This window comes from Phyllostomus discolor, chromosome 1, assembly GCF_004126475.2.
Source record: "Phyllostomus discolor isolate MPI-MPIP mPhyDis1 chromosome 1, mPhyDis1.pri.v3, whole genome shotgun sequence".
NCBI classification, from domain to species: domain Eukaryota; kingdom Metazoa; phylum Chordata; class Mammalia; order Chiroptera; family Phyllostomidae; genus Phyllostomus; species Phyllostomus discolor.
The window spans coordinates 47,773,136-47,791,835 of record NC_040903.2 but is presented as its reverse complement, the minus strand read 5'-3'; the positions used below and the strand labels follow the sequence as shown (position 1 = coordinate 47,791,835).

Genomic DNA, 18,700 nt, shown 5'->3' with positions numbered 1-18,700 from the left:
CTTGGTTTACTATCTGTCCTGCCTAACAGAAGTAAAGTAGCATAAAGCAAACTTTTGAAAAGCAGGGGATACCTGTACTCAGGTGCTGTGCAAATGTGAGGGAGGTCAGTATTTCAGCGTACCACTGTTCGAAACTCCATTGGCAGTCAAAGGCAGAAATATGCCAGCCCCCACTGAAATCAAAGATGGGTGAAAGAGGGACACTTTTTGTTTGGGGGAAGTGTGTATCAAAGCATGTATCCTCATCAAGTACCTGTCCAGGGGGCACTATTCCAGGCCGAGCGTGGGCTTTGCCTTGGCCGCACCCTGGTTCCCTTTTCTTTGCTTCTGCTTCACCCATGCTGGCATGTGTCCCTTAGGGTTGAGGTGACTTGTGTCTTTCAATGTGAGTCTCCATTTCAAATGTCATCTTCTTCATTTTTGACCACAGATTATATATTTTTTCTTGGCCTCGTTTGAATATTACCACAATTGCTACCTCTTAAGCATCTTTCATTACAGTTCACATCCTACTTTATTACACACTGAGTGGGTGGAGTTCCTTTCGAGGTTTCTTTTGTGTCCTCATTTCTCTCTCACCCTCTCAGCTCTTAGCTGCGTTGTACCTGAGCACTGTTGTTAACTTCCTGATTCAGGCCAGACCGTGCTGACTGGAGCCCACACTGACGTTTTGTTCCTACTTCCTAACAGGTCATTGTATATAACTTTCAGTAACTTTGAGAGCGTACAGGGACTGCCTGCCTTTCGGTTTAAGGTGCCTGAAGAAATATTAGCCAACACCTCAGACAACGCCGGCTTCTGTACACCTGCAGGAAACTGCCTGGGCTCGGGAGTCCTGAATGTCAGCGTCTGCAAGAATGGTAAGACATGACGTGATTCCGGGCGTCTGGGATGCAGGGCTGGCGTGCAACAGAGACGGCTGTCAGCCCAGCAGAAAGAATGATTCTGATCTTTTAAGAGCAAGGTTTTATAACATGGCTGTAAAATGGTAAAAGAATCGAAGAAAAATACTGGCTTTCCTATTATGGTTTTTATTGCTAGAATGCCATGTTGTGCTTTTTGTGGGCAGTAGTTTTTTAAAAAATACATTTTATTGATTACAGTTGTCCTAATTTTCTCCCTTTGCCCCCCTCCACTCAGTACCCATAATTCCCTCCAGCAATCCCCCCCATTAGTTCATGTCCATGGATCATGCATATAAATTCTTCGGCTACTCCATTTCCTATACTGTTTTTAACATCTCCCTGTCTATTTCATACCTACCAATTTGTATGTCTTAATCCCTGCACCTTTTCTCCCATTATCCCCCTCCCCGTCTCAACTGATATCCCTCCATGTGATTTCCATATTTATAATTCTGTTTCTGTTCACCTTGTTTGCTTAATTTGTTTTGTAGATTCAATTATTGATAGTTGTGAATTTATTGCCACCTTAAACTTCATAGTTTTTATCTTCTTTTTCTTAAGTAAGTCCCTTTAACATTTCATACAATAATGGCTTGGTGATGGTGAACTCCTTTAGCTTTACCTCGTCTGGGAAGGACTTTATCTGCCCTTCCCTTCTGAATGATAGCTTTGCTGGATAGAATAATCTAGGTGGTAGGTCTTGCCTTTCATGACTTTGAATACTTCTTGCCAGTCCCTTCTTGCTTGTAAGGTTTATTTTGAGAAATCAGATGACAGTCTTGGGGGACTCCTTTGTAGGTAACTCTGCTTTTCTCTTGCTGCTTTTAAGATTTTCTCTTTATCTTTAACCTTTGGCTTCTTAGTTATGATGTGCCTTGGTGTGGTCTTCTTTGGGTCCAACTTGTTTGGGACTCTCTGTGCTTCCTGGATTTGTATGTCTATTTCCTTCACCAAATTAGGGAAATTTTCTTTCATTATTTTTTCAAATAAGTTTTCAGCTTTTTGCTCTTTTTCTTCCCTACCTGGCACCCCTATGAATCGAATGTTGGTACATTTGATGTTGTCCCAGAGGCTGCTTACCCTATCCTCATTTTTTTTGGATTCTTTTTTCCCTCTTGTTGTTGATTAAATATTTTTTTTCTTCCCTATGTTCCAAATCATTGATTTGAATCCCAGCTTCTTTTCCTTTACTGCTGGTTCCCTATAGATTTTTCTTTATTTCACCTAGTGCACAGGTGGCAAACACAAGGCCCACAGGCTGACTCCAACCCTCTACCTTGTTTTATCTGGCCCAGCACCTTGTTTCTACCTGATGGGAGCACCAAGCTCCTTGCCCCTAGTGAAGGAGTAGTTACATTTATACACTTCTAAAATTACCTTCGGCCCTTTGAAGACAACCGTGAGGCTGATGTGGCTCCTGGTGAAAATGAGTTCGACACCCCTGATTAGTGTAGCCTTCATTTTTGCCTGGCTCTTTTTTATGCTGTTGCAGGACCCAATGAGTTCCTTCAGCATCCTAATAACCAGTGTTTTGAACTCTGTATCTGATAGATTGCTTATCCCCACTTCTTTAGTTCTTTTTCTGGAGTTTTATTCTGTTCTTTCATTTGGGCCATATTTCTTTTTCTCCTTGTTTTGGCAGTCTCGTGTTTGTTTCCATGTATTAGGTAGCTGCTTTGACTCCATCTTAGTAGCGTGGCCTATTGTAGGAAAGCACACCATAAGTTGGATGGGGTGAAGCCTTAGGTAATTGCCTGGGCAGGGCAACCCATGTGAATCAGGTTGATGGAGTATCAGATGTGGTGTCGCCACTTTGTGGCTCTGTGTGGGGGAGGGCTCAGAAAAGGGGCAATGGTTGCAGCCTGGCCTCTGGAGTTTTTTTCTGGGAGGAAGCTGTCCACTGGCACTCGCCCCTGGTTCCCCTCCAACTGCTGCTGCCCCAGTGCTGAAGCCCAGGGGGAGTGAGTCTCTGTAAGTCCTAAGACCATTGCAGGCCCTTTAAGAGGAGATATCTGACAATCCCATAGTTTCTTCTGCCACCCCACTGTTTTTTACAGCTAGAAGTTAAGGGGACTTATCTTCCTGGCACTGGAATCCTGGGCTGGGTGGTCTGGTGTGGAGCTGGGATCTCTGGCTCCTGAGGTATCCCTCCCAATTTTTATCCACCACACATGGATGTGGGACCACCTGTTCTGCATCTGTGCATCTCCACGTGTCTGGCCCTCCTAGCCATCTGAATGAATGTGACTTCTTTACTCCTTGGTTGTCGGACTTCCATATGGCATGACCTTTTGACAATTCTGGGTGATAGTTGTATTGTAGTTTAGTTGTAATTTTTGCTGTGGTCATGTGAGGAAATGAGTCATGGTTACCTACGCCTCCATCTTGACTGGACCAGTTTAGAAGTGTTAACAGTAATAATTGCTGATGTTTACTAGCACTTACGTGTACCAGCCACTGTTTTAAGTGCTTTACATATTTACACATAGTTAATGCACGCGAAGCATTAACTGATTTCGTGTTTGAAACAAAGCTGAAAGACGAAGTGTAGAACTCAGTCATGAGAATGTGCAGATCTTGGTAAAGAGTCTCAGTGACTTCAAAGCAGTTAGTTTTGAAAACCCTAACTGTGAATTTCTCTGTTTTCTTAATGTCTTACCTGCCTCACTTTTTTCCATAAACGAGGCAGAATTATCAGTGGTACAACTGATAAAATAATGTTCTTTATCCTGAAGACTAGTTTTAACAATCATATGTTGCATAAGTATTCACAATACCTTTGCTAGAGAGATATCCAGTGGCCCCTTTTTACAAATGTGGAAATCAAGGATCAGAGAAGGAACATGATTTTTATCAAATCCTCGTCTCTTGGCAAGTCCTTGTTACAACTAGGGTCTTATACTCATTCCATGACTCTTCTTAGGCTACAACTCCCCTTTACAGTTTCTCCTGAGACACGTTGTACCCCCTTTCTCCTGAATAAAGTTGCCCTTTTCTGCCAAATAAAGTAAGTCCTAACTTTTGCCTTCCTATCTGATTGGTTTGCAGATCTCATTTGGGGGTTAGTCTGAGGTCAGCAGTGTCCTCCCTGACCTGGTCTGATGGGACGATGCCTCCCAGACCTGGCCTTGCATCAGGGTTACTGGGAGAATCATTAAAAACATCTGGCCTAGGGCCCAAATGCTAGGGCCCCAGAATCTGTATTTTTAACATGAGCTTCAGGTGATTCTCACGAGGATGATGCCTGTGTGTTTGGGGAGCACTGTGCCAGGGAGTGTGGCACCCCTTCCCTGGAGATAAGACCGAAGGTGAATGGGAACAAGTTTCTGCTTCCGATCTCCCCTACTGTCTTTCTGGGTGAATGGTTCTGAAGCAGTGCCCTGCCCGCTCGGCCCACGAGCCTCTGGCTCCAGGCATAAATGGGGGCACAGGTTTTGTTTTGTTAACATTCTGCTACCTCAAGACATTAATGTCAGAATCAACAGGAAGATTCTTCTTTGCAGCAGTCAAGCTTCTTGCTGCAATTGTTTTCCTCTTGCCTCCTGTGTGTTCCCAAATGTGGACTGAAATGTGCGCTCTCCCGGATTATCCTCAGGGGTTATGAATCCCCCAGGGTAATATTTTGGATGGTGGGATGAGGGAGTGTTCTGGACTCAAAGGGATGTAGGTTTGAGTCCTTCTCTATTTGTTAGCAAGCTGGCCAAGTTGAAGAAGGAGTTTTCTCATCCATAAAAATGGGGGCAACTGTAACTTGGAAGCTTGTGAAGGTTAGAGATACTGAGTGTAAAATACTTAGGGCAGTGTCTGGCCCTTATTAAACCCTCAATAGAGTTTTAAAATATACTTTAAAGGTGACTATAGGTCGCAAAGAAGGAAGCTACAGCTTTGTGAAACTATTTAGAAGTAAAGAGCAAAACACCCGTGTGTGTAACAGGTGGTGTGTGCAGAGAGCCCTGGGACTGGCGGGAATGTGGCCAGAATGAAATTTCTCGCCAGTAAGCTAATTTCTACAAAAATATATTTTCCTGGCAGCAATTATTGGGTCCCTTTCCTTCAGTATCAAAATCTAGAATACATTTTCTTTAATAGTTTGCTTCCTTATTTGTTCCTCAATATGAATAGGAAAGGCAAAACAAAAACACAAACAAACAAATGAACAAAAATCCCAGTCTTCACATGGGCAAACCTTCATCTAGTCAGAGGCTAGGCAGATATCATAACCAGACACAGTCTTACAAAATTCTATTATCAGCATGTACAGGAGAGCAAAGCCTGTCTTAGATAAAATAAGAACAGAAAAGCAGGCAAAAGAAAAAAAAAGGCCACTTCCTTTTTTTAAGAGAGAACTAAAGAGAACTATAGTTGAAACAAGTGCTTTAAGTTCTTTAAGATAAATCATCTATTCATTTAGCATTCTGCCTCTATCACCTGATAGCTGGATGTCCCTGGATAAATGTTGTTGCTTCTCCGAACCACACTTTACTCAAATGCAAAATGAAGATAATAGTTCTAACGTCACAGGGATGCTGGGAATGTTACCGGGGAGACCCAAGTTCGGGTGCTGCCCCTCCTCGGTTCTTGTCTTGCCTGTAAGAGAAGAATTCAGGCGAGAGACAAACACGTATAGAGGAATAAGATAGTAAGTTTGTTTATGAAATACACACTTGAGCATGAAACTACAGGCAGGCACCCAGCTAGTCTGCATGCCCCATGTGTAGAGGAAATAAAGTTGTTTGTAAGGTTATTAATAAGTTTGTTAGAAAGTTTGTTCTGTTCACTTGAGCAGAGGCTACGAGCGGGCACTCAGCTAATGTGAGAGCCCCAACTTCTGGAACTCCAGGAGTCACATACTTGAGTCAGTTTCTAGGTTCCCCTTTTGCCCCCTTTCAGACCCTGGGATTAACATACAGTTTTAAAGGCTTTCATTTTCAGCTAGTGAAATTGCTCCAGAGGCTTCTTTGCCCAGCTAGGGCACAGGTGGAAAACATGAGGCCCGAGGGCCAATTCTGGGGCTCCACCCCGTTTTATGCAGCCCGGCACCCTGTTTCTACCTGGTGGCAGCACTGAGCTCTCACTTAACTGCTAAGGAGTAGTTACATTTATACAGTCCTAAATTACATTCGGCCCTTTGAAGGCAACCAGGAGGCTGATGTGGCCCCCGGTAAAAATGAGTTTGACACCCCTGAGCTAGGGAAATCATTACAAAGGCTTTCTTTCACATGGAAGGGATACAAACAAAATTTCAAGGTCTCCCTTCCTCCAGTGCTACCTTAGGATAGTTCTGCTTGGGATTCTCAGAACGCCTGACGACCTTGTCAGACCAGGCTCAGGACCGCTGAGTGCACAGGTGAGACATGTCTCCCTCCTCCGCCCTGCCTTGGTTTGCTCTCTGTCCTACCTAACAGGGACATTAATTAAAATAATGTGTGTAAAGTGTTTACTTTTTATATTTTTATGCATTGAGTGAATGTTTGTTGAAGAATAAATAATTTTGCTAGGACTTCAGTATATATTGTGAAGTAAAATAAAGAGATGCCAGAAAATGAAGTATAAATCCTGAACTAAGAGGTGTAGGATGGAATTTTAGCCTGTCCTCTCCAGCCCAAGTTTACTTATATATAGCTTTTTCTCGCCTTCTTAGGAACCAGATTTGTGGTCAGGAACTTTATATTTATTTTAGACTTTTCAGAACCACACCATTAACTTCTGTTTTCCTTAAAACACAGGCGCACCTATTATTTTGTCTTTCCCACACTTCTACCAAGCAGATGAGAAGTTCGTTTCTGCCATAGAAGGCATGCATCCAAACAAGGAATATCATGAGACGTTTGTGGACATTAATCCTGTGAGTACCCACCTCCTTCTGGTAAAAGACATGCATTTCATTCTGTCTATTCAGTGTTTGTGGTTTAGTCCTTAGCTCTCGTAAATCTACTGTCTTCATTTCATATACAACCAAGCGTAGGAATCTCAGCCTAGGGAGATGTAATGCTTAGTCCCCTAGTCTCCCACTTAGAAGGCTGAATTCTGTGGATCTAATCAACAGAAACACCAGCAAACCTGCTTTAACAAAAAGGCAACAGTGAAATTTCCATCACTGAAAACCACTGAGATTGGACCCAGGCAACCTGGTCAATCTTCTGTCACCAGCCTTGAACCTGAACATACATACATTTCTCCCACGAGACCACGGACCAGCCAGGTTGAAGACATTCCTGTATACTGCCAGAAGTGTTTTGGTTAAAATGTAAATATATATAGATTAGCTTTAGTCACTTTTGGCAAACCTCTTTTTACAGGTGCTTTTGAGAGTTTATTATATATTACTCACTTAAAAGGCATCAGCTATACATATACTGTAATTCTATATTCATAGAGGAAAAAACAAAAACCATGTTAAAAGGATGTGAGTATCATTTTAAAATGTGACAGCCTCTCACTGTAGCAACTGAACTCGAGGTCAGATATCTTCATTCTTGGGCTTTTGAACATGTGGCACAATAAGAGAAAAGCAAAACATGCTTTTTGCACAGCAGTTCAGGGAGACTGCACTCTTAGCTACACACAGTGCACTTGCATCTGAGAAATCAGTGGTCTTATCTTTCTGTGAACAAGATCAGGTGTGGTTTCTCCCTTTTCTCTCTTAGCCACCAGTGAGTTCCTTTTCGTCAGCTGAACAGTCAGCAGGTGCTTGTTACCAAGGGCTCGGGCACAGTCCTGTAACCTTAGGTGACAGCAGCAGCCAATCCTTCTGGGTGGCCCTGACCGTACTTGGGCTCTGTTCCCTGGCAGTGACAGCCATCCTTCCGACTGGGTGTCTGCTGGAGCTCCCTTCGCCGGGGTCCTGAGGGCTTTGCTGTTCAAAGTGGCCGCATCCTGGGGGCTTGTTAGAAATGCCCAGTCTGAGGCCCCACCCCAGAGCTGCTCAATCAGACCTCATGGGCATATTAAAGCATGAGAAACACTGGTCTTCCAGGCACCTGAAAATGACCCACATCTGTCATTTTGTTCTGAGGTCAGCACTTTCCTGGTCCCACTGCACCTGTCAAACATGGCGGTGGTCACCGGGCTTACCAGAAGCACACGGAAATACTGCTGCATTGAAAAGAATGGTGTTCGTGGTTCTAATGTGTTTTCTTTCCACTTCTCTGATTTGCAGTTGACTGGAATTATCCTAAGAGCAGCCAAGAGGTTCCAAGTCAATGTTTACGTCCGAAAACTAGATGGCTTTATGTAAGTTTTCTTTTTTTCTACAGAGGCAAAGGGTAGTTTTCCTACATTGACTTTCTGGTGGGGTTGATGTTGGGAGGGATACAGCCCACTTCTAAGTCCACTGACTCTTATTCCCCACCCGGAATAAGGCACGGCCGGCATTGTCGTTGGCTGCCGTGCTCCTAGAATTTACTTATTTTATTTAACCAAATACATATAGAGCACCTTCCACAGATCACACACTGTTCTAAGTACTGTACATATGTTAACACATTTATTCCTCACAATAACCCTGTGTTATCCTGTTTCATAGGTGAGGAAAACAAGGCATAGAGAAGTTAAATAACTTGCTAGAGCTCACACAGCTAGTGAGGCTGCAGAGTTGGCCCTTCCCCACTCCTAGGCAGTTCCCTCACCATGACTCTGGTTGCCTCCTTCCTTGCCCTCTGCTCCCACCCAGGGCCAGCCTCAGGTTGCATTTGGATAGTGACAGTTGTCCCCTGAGTCCAGCCTCTCCTCCCCATACTCCACCTAAAAACCACCTTAATTAGGATTCCTAAGTGGAGTCTCCTACTCAGACGTTGCAGTGGGAATTTTTTGGATATGAGAAAATACTTACAATTTAATGTTGAATGGAAAAAAACAAGGTACAAAACTATACATAGTATCATATATCTATCCTTTCCATCTATATCCTATGTACATATCTATCTGCCTGCCTATCTATCTATCTATCTATCAGCCAAACTTGGTTGGCTCCCCATCAGATTTGCCAGGTTTACCCCCTACAATCATGGCTCTTTCTAGGAAGCAGATGTGGGTTGCCACCTGTGTGTACTTCTGAGGCAGTATAATTTAGTAGTTAAGGTGTTGTAGTGCTTTAGAATCAAAATGGAATTACCAACCTGGCTCTGCCATTTACTCTGGAGGTCCTGGAAAAATTACTCTGAGCCATAATTTCCTTCTTAAACCTGTGACAGTAGTGCCTACTGTGTGGGACTCCTGTGAGAATTAAATGGGCTCATGCCCCCAAAACACTGGGTCAGGGCTGGTGCTTGGTAAGTGCTCAGTAAGGGACTACTCTGGGCTCTTGTGAACATACCTAATAGCCAGGTTACAAAACATTCTGAGGACCAGCAGCATTGTTCTGCCTGCTGAAGCCTCCCCTCTGACTCTGGGGAGAATTGGAATCATTTTGATGAATTAATTTCAGCATCTTGTGTTTTGGTAAGAAGTTTACATACATCCACAACACTTGGAATTGCTAGACTAAGAGGTTGGACTCTAACTTCTGACTGATATGTGTTTGCTAAGATAACAAAGAAGTCTCTTTAAATTCTGAGTAATTTAACGAAATAAGCGTACTGGAATTTTCATATAAACACGTCTCTCCGGGCCAGTGTGCCATCACAGTGAGGATGTCTGTGCGATGACCTCATCTTCTGTCTTTGCAGTGAGACAGGAGACGTGAGAACCATGGTTTTCCCAGTGATGCACGTCAACGAGGTGAGTCCCAGGACAGCCGTGGTGCATTTGACCATAGTGGAAACCTTCCACTATGATGTCTACTGCTGTGGCTGTGTGTCATTTCAAACGTGGGGTGGGGGGGGGGGGGGACGATTTTTAAAAACCTGTTTGTCCTCAGAAAATTTGTTTATGTGTTAATATGAAGTCACTTATGTCTGTGATTTGAAAATGACAGAAAGAAGTTTCCTTTCTCAAGAACATTGTTTAGGGGAACCTTCCTTCTGGGAAGCTGGTTGTGTAAGAAACAAAATGCAGAGGTGGATGAAGCAACGTCAGACACTGTTGAAGCGGAGTAGCCAGCACTCAGGTGGCAAATTACACCTTCGAAACTCCGTCAGTTCGAAAGAATGTCATCTGTGTACTGTTCATTAGTTGAGGAGGAGGAAAAGAGTAAAATTACAGTGATTAGCAACATTAATAAAAAGTTAGTGTAAGGTGGTTAAGGAAATAGTTAAATGAAATGTGATACATGTGCCCTGGCCAGTGTGGCCCAGTTGGCTGGAGCGTTGCCTTGTGGACCAAAAGGTTGCAGGTTCGATTACCGGTCAGAGCACATATAGGAGGCAACCAGTTGATGTTTCTTTCTCACACCAATGCCCCCCCCACCTCAATTCAATAAACATACATGCCCATTAATTTCCATGATACGTGGTTGCCTCAGCATAGTGTTGTTCCTACTTTCTGGTGAACAAACATGTCAGGAATTATAGGAAACAGATCCTATCCTAGTTCAAACAAAAAAAGTTTCCCTGAAGAAATACTCATTTGTAGTGTACCCACAGAAATTTTATCTCTAAAGGTTAGGGATAAGTTGAACTTTTGTTAATATTCTGAAAGCTTAAAAAACACCTACTATTTAAGACACCTATGATCAATTTTTTTCTGAATCACACATCACATTCCTATAGTTCTTTCTCCCCAGTTTCCTGCTCTCTTCTACCCAGTTTCAAGGAGAAAATTGTAGGTTTTTTTCTCCTCAATAAATCTCAGTTGACTGGCTTTTGTTGTTAGCATCAACATTTTTAAAGTTTTTATTATTTTTCTCTCTTCCCTAAAAATACTTATTCTTTGTAGAAAACTTAGTAACACAGATTACCAAGAAAAGGGAAAAACATTAAAATCACTTTTCACAAAACCTGAGTCAGACTGACACACTGTTTTTAACTTGCTTTCTTTTCCTCATCAATGTATTGTAAGTTGTTTTCCAATAACAACTTTGTAACAGATAACTTAGTGGTTTACATTTTGTAAAACTAATATGTGTTCTTTATAGAACTCCAGGGAAATTTTTAAAAATATTTAAAAGATGGCCCTGGCTGGTGTGGCTCAGTAGGTTGAGTGCCAGCCTGTGAACCAAAGGGTGGCCAGTTTGATTCCCAGTCAGGGCACATGCCTGGATTGCAGGCCCGGTTCCCAGTAGGGGGCTCTCAAGAGGCAACCACACATTAATATTTCTCTCCCTTTCTTTCTCCCTTCCCCTCTCTAAAAGTAAAGAAACAAAGTCTTAATATATATATATATATTTAAAAAGTGAACCACTGATAAGCCTGGCCCTCAGAGAAAAGTGCAATTGGCATCAGCTCACATTGCCCCAGTATTGTTCTTACTTTGGTATTACACAGTTGAGACCATACTGTAGACAGTTTTACATCCTTTTTAAATTTAGTGTCATGTAGGTAGCCACATTTATAAACTTTCGATGGATTTTTGATTACAGTGCTAAGACAAGGCTTTTCTTTTCTTCATAGGGAAAATGCAGGCAATAGTTACCTGAGTATTTGTGAGGAAGAGCATGAAAGTAGGGATTTTGAAAAGGCGGAATGCTGCTATTCTACAAGCTTCTGTTTGTAGTTGCGGCACATTTGAAGTCCCCACCACTCAAACTTGTGCTTTGATTTTTCTTTTGTGCAAGACCAGATTGAATCCAGGGAGACTTGGAGATGACTGTGGAGGCTGCACCCTCACTCCCCTTTCCCAAGGAGAAAGCTGACTCTGACAGGCCTTGGCCAGTTATTGAAAAACCAGCCCTAGATCCCCAGCCTCTGCTTCCGTCTAAATTGAAGCTAAATTAATCCCAAAGTCCTATTTGTTTCAAATAAATGTTATGAAATTAAGTGTTTCAGATACCTCACCATGGCAGTTTAAGGTGATTAATACCTTTACCCTCCACTCAGAAAGGGTTATCCTAGAACACTTCCTTCCTTAGAATACCCACTGGAGTTCTGGTTAGCTTCAGGACTTCCCTGGAACACTTTCTCTCGAGACCTCTGGTCCTGATTAGCACAGACCTAACCAAGGGAAAAATAATACTTTCCCTATACCACTGTTGGAATTTTTCATTCATTCATTCATTCAATCTACCAACATTAAATGAACACCTACTGTATGCAGGGTGCTATGCCCATTTGCCTTTGGGACCTCACAGTCACAAAGAAACTGACAAGGAATACCACAGACAATTACAACACAGAGCGCAAAGATAGTGATGGAGGATTTTAGAGACTGAGCTGGAAATGCAGAAAAGGAGCCTTTAAGCAGGACTGAGGTGGCCAGAGAAAACCTCTGGAAGGAAGTTATGCTGAGATGGATTCTGAAGGATGAACTGGAGTTGTCTGACACAAAACAAAAGATGATATTATCTCAAATTTTTAAATACATTTTCCCTCCTCCTTCCAACCTATTTTGAGAGTAAAACATGTCTTGAAAAGAAAAGGGGAGGTGTTAATAAATAAATGCTGGTTATTCCAGTTTATAATTGGATTTTCAGTATCATATAGCAAAAGAAGTTACACTCTGGTTACTTAGTGATCAAGGCAATATTATTTTTTTTTGCCCCCCTAGAGTGTTCTCATTGATAAGGAGACGGCAAGTCGACTGAAGTCTGTGGTTAACACTACTCTGATTGTCACCAACATACCCTACATTGTCATGGCGCTGGGCGTGTTCTTTGGTTTGATCTTCACCTGGCTTGCGTGCCGAGGCCAGGGATCCATGGACGAGGTGAGTGGTGGCTGGAGGAACTTCTTTCCTGCTGGGTAACTTTACCTGGCAAATTCTGTTGGGCTTCTGTGAAGGGCTGTCAGCTGGCCCATTAGGGTGGATTTTGAGGTTTTATGCTGGGCATAGTGATTTCATGGTTATATTACTGCTGGACAAAATGAGAAGCAAGGAGAGGGGTGATAGAATGGTATCTTCCCGTGTTTGGGGCTCCTGTAGCGGGAGTGGAATTCCTGGGAGTAAGCTTTATGTCTTTAAAAATTACCCGAAAGAAAAGGAAGAATATTTATCAGCTAAGCACCTGGCATTTGGTGTCAGACTGCCTAAGTTCAAATCTTAGTGCTGCTACTTGATAGCTGTGTGACCCTAGAAACTGTGCCTCGGTTTCTTCTTCTGTAAAATAGGATAATACTCGAGCTTCCCTTAGCAGTTTTTCAAGAGGATTAGGTGATGTAGCAAAATAAAGCACATGGCCCAGTGTTAGCATTTAGTAAAAACCCAATATAACATTAGTTTTATAAAACAGCTCCAAGATTAGGGGGCAAGGCAACCAGGACCTGCTTGGAAAGAATCTGTGATATATCATCAACATACCTACCACTGAGTCGTCAATTCCTCATAAATGATTAGCACAGGGATTGGAAACAACCCCAACCAGGTGGGATAGACAGAGTTAGGGGTCCTCCTAAGTGACCAGCCGGCCAGCCTAGGGGTCTAAATACCTTCAGTGAGTCTTCTCTGTAGGAGCCTTTCTTAAATTCTCAGTAGCTTCCGTTTTTGCAACAAAGGCTGCTTATTTTTTTCTTAGCTGCCTCAACTACTTGTCTGAGGCACAAGTGAAGCAGGAAATGAATGGGTTGAAGTCACCTGAAAAATGTTAGCCCAGGTTTCCCCATTTTCCACATTCTTTCATTATGTTTCTCAACCCATGCCCATGATGCTACAGTGAACTAGGTGTGAGGCGACTATCTTGCCATTTCTTTTTTTACGTTTTTTAACGTAAAAAAGAACTATTTATTTTTCAATTATAGTTCATAATATTATATTAGTTTCAGTTGTACAGCATATTGGTTAGACAATCATATGCAATGTGTTCTCCACAGTATTTCCAGTGCCCACCTGGCACCATACATAGTTATCATAATATTGACTGTATTCACTATGCTGTATTTTATTTATATCCCCATATTTTGCCATTTCTGTTGATCTCACTTCCAGTCTGACATTGTACAGTCCCTGAGATTTTCATAAGCCCATATGAAAGCCCATATAAATGTTATTATTGCTCCTACAATTAATTGTCTACATGTGTTCAAGAAGCAAGCAATTACCAAGCACCCACCAGTACTCCCAAGACATTGTTCTTTGCTAGGTTTCCAACCAGGAAAGAGGCAAATTCAGTTGAGTGTGATGAGGGATGTAGTCCAGGTCAGTGTAGGGGGGAGGACTGCTCTGGGATCAGAACAGGCCTCCCGCTGAGGGTTCTGGCTGAGTGTTAAAGGCGGAGCAAGAAGCAGCTGGCCCAGAGAAGAGAGAGGTGAGTGGGACAGCTGCCTTCCTGCCTCCTTACCACACCCCCACCCCACCCCCAAGCTTTGCACACGGAGAGAAGTTTCTGACGTGTTCACCAACCTAACTTCGCTGTCCTGTCTCTCCTGAGTCACAGGGAACTGCAGATGAAAGAGCGCCCCTCATACGAACCTAGCTGTGGCCTGAGCATGATGAAGGCACCGTGCTGAACTGTCCTGACCCGGATCAGATGTGGGCAAACCGTTGCATCCTCACTGGCTCGATGTCTGTTGTGAGAGGAGGGAGGAGACCTAGAGCTAGCAAGTGATGAGAGCCTCCGGCCGGAGCCTAAAGAACAGGCTAATTCGTTGGCCATTGGGCTTTATCAGATCTGTGGTCCCTGACCAAGTGTTTTGTTTTTCATGTGTCTAGCAAGTATTTAATAAACTCTTGTACAGTAATTTTTTTGCGGGTGGGTGCTGGTAGCTCCAGAATCTTGTGACCACTGTTGTGGTTATAATGTCTCTGCATCAGTCGTTAATGCTATTTGGTCTAACCTTATTGAGTACGCTTCATTCACCGAACTGTGTACTCAGAATACATAAGTACCATTTGTTTGTTGTATTTCTCCATTCACATCACCCCCAAACCAGAAGTAAAGAAAGGTTCGGAACCCAGGGTAAAATGGTAGCCTTGTTCAGTGCATCATTCAAGTGCATCTAATTTCCTTGTTTAAAAACTTGTATATTACATTTCATGCTAATTGTCAGTGCACAATTCCTCCAGGAACATGATGCCGTCCTCTGACCACTTTCACACTGGTAGGAATCAAGTGGTGAGGAGGTTTGATGGAGTGAGGCACCTGTAAGTTGGTAGCTATAAACCCCTGAGGATTTTTTACTTGCACTTTTGGGTGAAAGAAATGCATAGATAATGCTGGTGAGGACAGTGCAGATATTCCATACAGAGCAGAACTAAATGCTAGTTCTGAGATTTGTGGATAGTTTGTTATTTTTCTAATTGAAATGATCTTGATGTGGAAAGGTACTCCTGGGAGAATGTAATCAATAACTGATCCCCTGCCCAATCACCCTTGCTAAATATACTATATTACCACAATACTATCGAGTGATTATTTGTGAAATTATTTATGCATATAGGAAATCCATGCATCCACAGCCTAAGTTGCCTAGAAGTTTCAGGAAGTCTCCCTACACTAAAGAAACATTTCTTTGGGGACAGTCTTTTTGGTAACTTTGAAATTGTTTTTATAAGTTTCCTTCTTTCCTCAGATTCAGTTCCTTTTGATGTTTTGTGGCTCACTGTCAGTTGTTCAACAGAGAAAAATGTGCCCTACGCTTCTGTGACAATCATCTTCCAGACAGAAAAACAGTGTCTTTAAAATATTGCTCAGAAAGTGCTTCAAGGTCCCTTGGGACCAGAAGCAGAGTCGTCTGTGCTCAGAAAATCTCTTGGTTTTCAGTGTAAGCTAAGTCAGGGGAATGAACGATCATATGTCACAGGATTCAAGCAGAGTGAAAGACACTATTTTTTCATTCTCAAGGGTCAAAATTCAATTTTGATTGAGAAACCTATACAGTTGTCTGGCAAAGTGCACATAGAATATCTTAACTGAATGATTCTACAGGATTTTTTGTTTAAAACTGAATTTCAGCATAAGCAAATGAAGAAAAAATGCCATGGATTTTACAAATACAGCTTATGATCCCTGTATGGGGATGATAAATTGCTTTAGTTTATTTGCCCCAATTTTCTCTCTCACTCTACACTGCAGGTATATAATTAATAAAGGCAATTCATTAAAATCTCCACATCTCTGTAAATTAAGATAGAACCTATAGTTACCCCAAATCAACAAAATGTGAAAAACTAAATTTTGTCTTCAATAATGCCAAATATCTAGATTTTTGAATTTATCAATATTTAACTAGATAATTGGCATATATTATTTTTTATGCATCCACTCAGCCATACTACTAAAACCGATAAGCCAGTGCATACTCACTAGTTCATGCTATCATCAGGGTATAATCATCTGTGAGAAGGAAATTTTTAAGTACTATGAAGGATAATCGTTGATGATATAGACCTTGAGACTAAATCCCACCCACACAGATGGGGAGACCAAAAATATACTCTTCCCATAGAATTCTTAATTAGTTACTGGGCTTAAAATCACATTTGGTATTTCCCTTCAGAGAAGTCTGTAGCAAACCTATACACTGCTGTCAAGATTGTAGATTGGTTAAGAAAGACTGTACTACCTATTTGATTTTAGATTGAAAATAACACACTGTTCCTCATGTTCACTCTCTTGGAGCCATTTTCCTGGAAAGGCCCCCAAAGTCTTTGCAATTGTCACTAAATCACATGTCCTGTAGTATGATACTCAACTAGGGAGAAACCAGAGAGGTTACCTCACTTCTCAGGGAAAACAGAGTTGAACACGGGACAGGAAGTAGGTGTGGCCACTTTTGGCTCCAGGCTTTATTTCCTCACTAATGGTCAACTGGAGCAAGTACTGCATAACTAATCCCTATTGGAATTTTTACTTAAGGGAGGCTAATTTTTTATTTACATTGCTCAAGATAAGGAGTTCTGCAACGTCGACCTTCATACTTGGCCGTCTGAGTGTTATTACTGGAGTTAATTGTGTGTGGCTATTAAAAGAGAATACTGACCTGAATGTTCTTAATGTAGCTTGTGTAGCTGGTTCATTTCATGTGACTCTTGACATGTTTATTTCTACCCTTAATTCAATTAAGTATTTCACTAATAAAAAAACATTTATATGAAATTGCACTGTAAATTATGTTATGTCATCAGACCTCCAGTTGTCTATGGATTTTATCTGAAAGAGGCGCTTTGCCCTCTTGTTGGGTGTAGGCCTGAGTCACACCCCTTGGGTCACCTCTGATTTCAGTTCAATTGTCATGGGCAGCTATAGGCAGCCAGACAAGTCCCACTTCAAGCTGGTTCCATGGTGTGCTTTTCTGCCTCAGGACTTTCTCCAGGGTGCTGGAAGCCCCTCAGGAGCATGGGGAGCTAAAACCCCCAGGAACATGCTGAAACCAAAGGAGGCAGGAGTGAGCTGATAAATGTTCCAGTTCTCAGAGGGACAGTGCTCAGGCTCATTCTACAGGGGTTCTCATTAGGATTGTCCATGGTGAGAATTGGTTTCTGTTATCATTTCTTCATTCCTGTCTCATATTCCTCACCCAGTTCCTGCTGTTTCCTCCCTAATAATCTACCTGCACTAACAGCCTTATGCAGGCCTGCTTCCAGGTAGTTTCTGTGATTCTATTCTCTGCTTCTTCTCTTATCTCTGGCCACTTCTTGTTGATAGTGATGTTCAGCTGCAACCTATTCAGACTTGATATTCCCTCCCTGACAACAGTACTGAATTGCTCTGTTCAACATCAACCTCACATACCCAGCCCACCTGAGGGATATCCTCAGCCTGGTTGTCCTCACATCCAGCAAGTGAAGAAAGGAATTCACTTTTTTCTTGTCTTCTTCCCAAATTCCCATGACTGGGGAATGGCATGACAAGTTACCCAGCTGTACCAGCCAGAAACCAGGCACTCTTGCTAGCTCTTCCCTTCCCTTCCCTCCACATCCAGTCACTCTTCAAGGGCTTCATCTGCTTCCCAGTCTCTGCTCTTGCTGTCCTCACCCGACTGTCAGAGCTCACTGGGACTCCTGCAATCACCACTATGAGCATTATTTAATTTTTTGAATAGCTAAACAATTTACATTTTCAAAAGGCATGAAAGGAGTTTACAATGAAAAGTCTTCCTCCATCTGTCTATCTCCTAGCCATTCAATTCATCTTCCCAGAGGCAAGAGTCAGTTTTCAAAATGAATATTTCCAAGAAATACATATTCAAGTATTGTATTATATATTCTAGCCCTCTTCTTTTTACCTAGATTGTAGCATACCATATGAGATGTTCTAAATTGTTTTTCCTGTAATTTACAGTTCCTGTTTCATGTCTTAATAGTGTCCCTCTGCATACATTTATTTAGGCAAACCCGTTTGTTTTCAATAATTTGTTTCTATAAACAATGCTGTGATGAATAGCCTTGTATTCCATAATCTTGCCAAGTCATTTACAAGATAGCGTTTTGAGGTCTAAGGACATTTGTAATTTTGACAGATACAATGGATTTTTTATATTAAAGTTATACAAGCACATAGATTTAAGAATCAAGTAATTCTACAAGGTTTGTTATATTCAAAAACATACAGAGATATCATTTTCAGAGGCACCACTTCTGCCCCTCACTTTTTAAAAATTTTACTTCCATGACTACATAACACACTGCTTCCTGAATTTCCAGTTTTAGCATTATCCATTGGCCCCCTACTATGGAGGATAAGAATTTGGTTCTTATCCTGTCTTCATTACACAGACTTATCTGCACATCTTTTCCAAGGGACATCCCTAAGGTAGTTTTTAAGGGCCCTCAAGCGGCATCTCATCTACATTTCCAGCATTTCACCTGGGTAGTGACGCTCTACGTCC

The 18,700-nt window shown here is 42.1% G+C and overlaps 1 protein-coding gene across 1 annotated transcript in view; it reads left to right on the top strand.

Moving 5' to 3' along the window:
• SCARB2 (scavenger receptor class B member 2) overlaps positions 1-16,968 on the top strand; it is a 61,191-nt gene extending 44,223 nt beyond the window's left edge. The window contains exons 7-12 of the mRNA XM_028507185.2: positions 691-860; positions 6,632-6,750; positions 8,065-8,138; positions 9,572-9,623; positions 12,486-12,644; positions 14,308-16,968. Coding sequence (XP_028362986.1) covers positions 691-860; positions 6,632-6,750; positions 8,065-8,138; positions 9,572-9,623; positions 12,486-12,644; positions 14,308-14,346 — 613 coding nt within the window. The 3' untranslated portion in view covers positions 14,347-16,968. The remainder of the gene's footprint in view (positions 1-690; positions 861-6,631; positions 6,751-8,064; positions 8,139-9,571; positions 9,624-12,485; positions 12,645-14,307) is intronic.
• Positions 16,969-18,700: the final 1,732 nt, after the last annotated feature.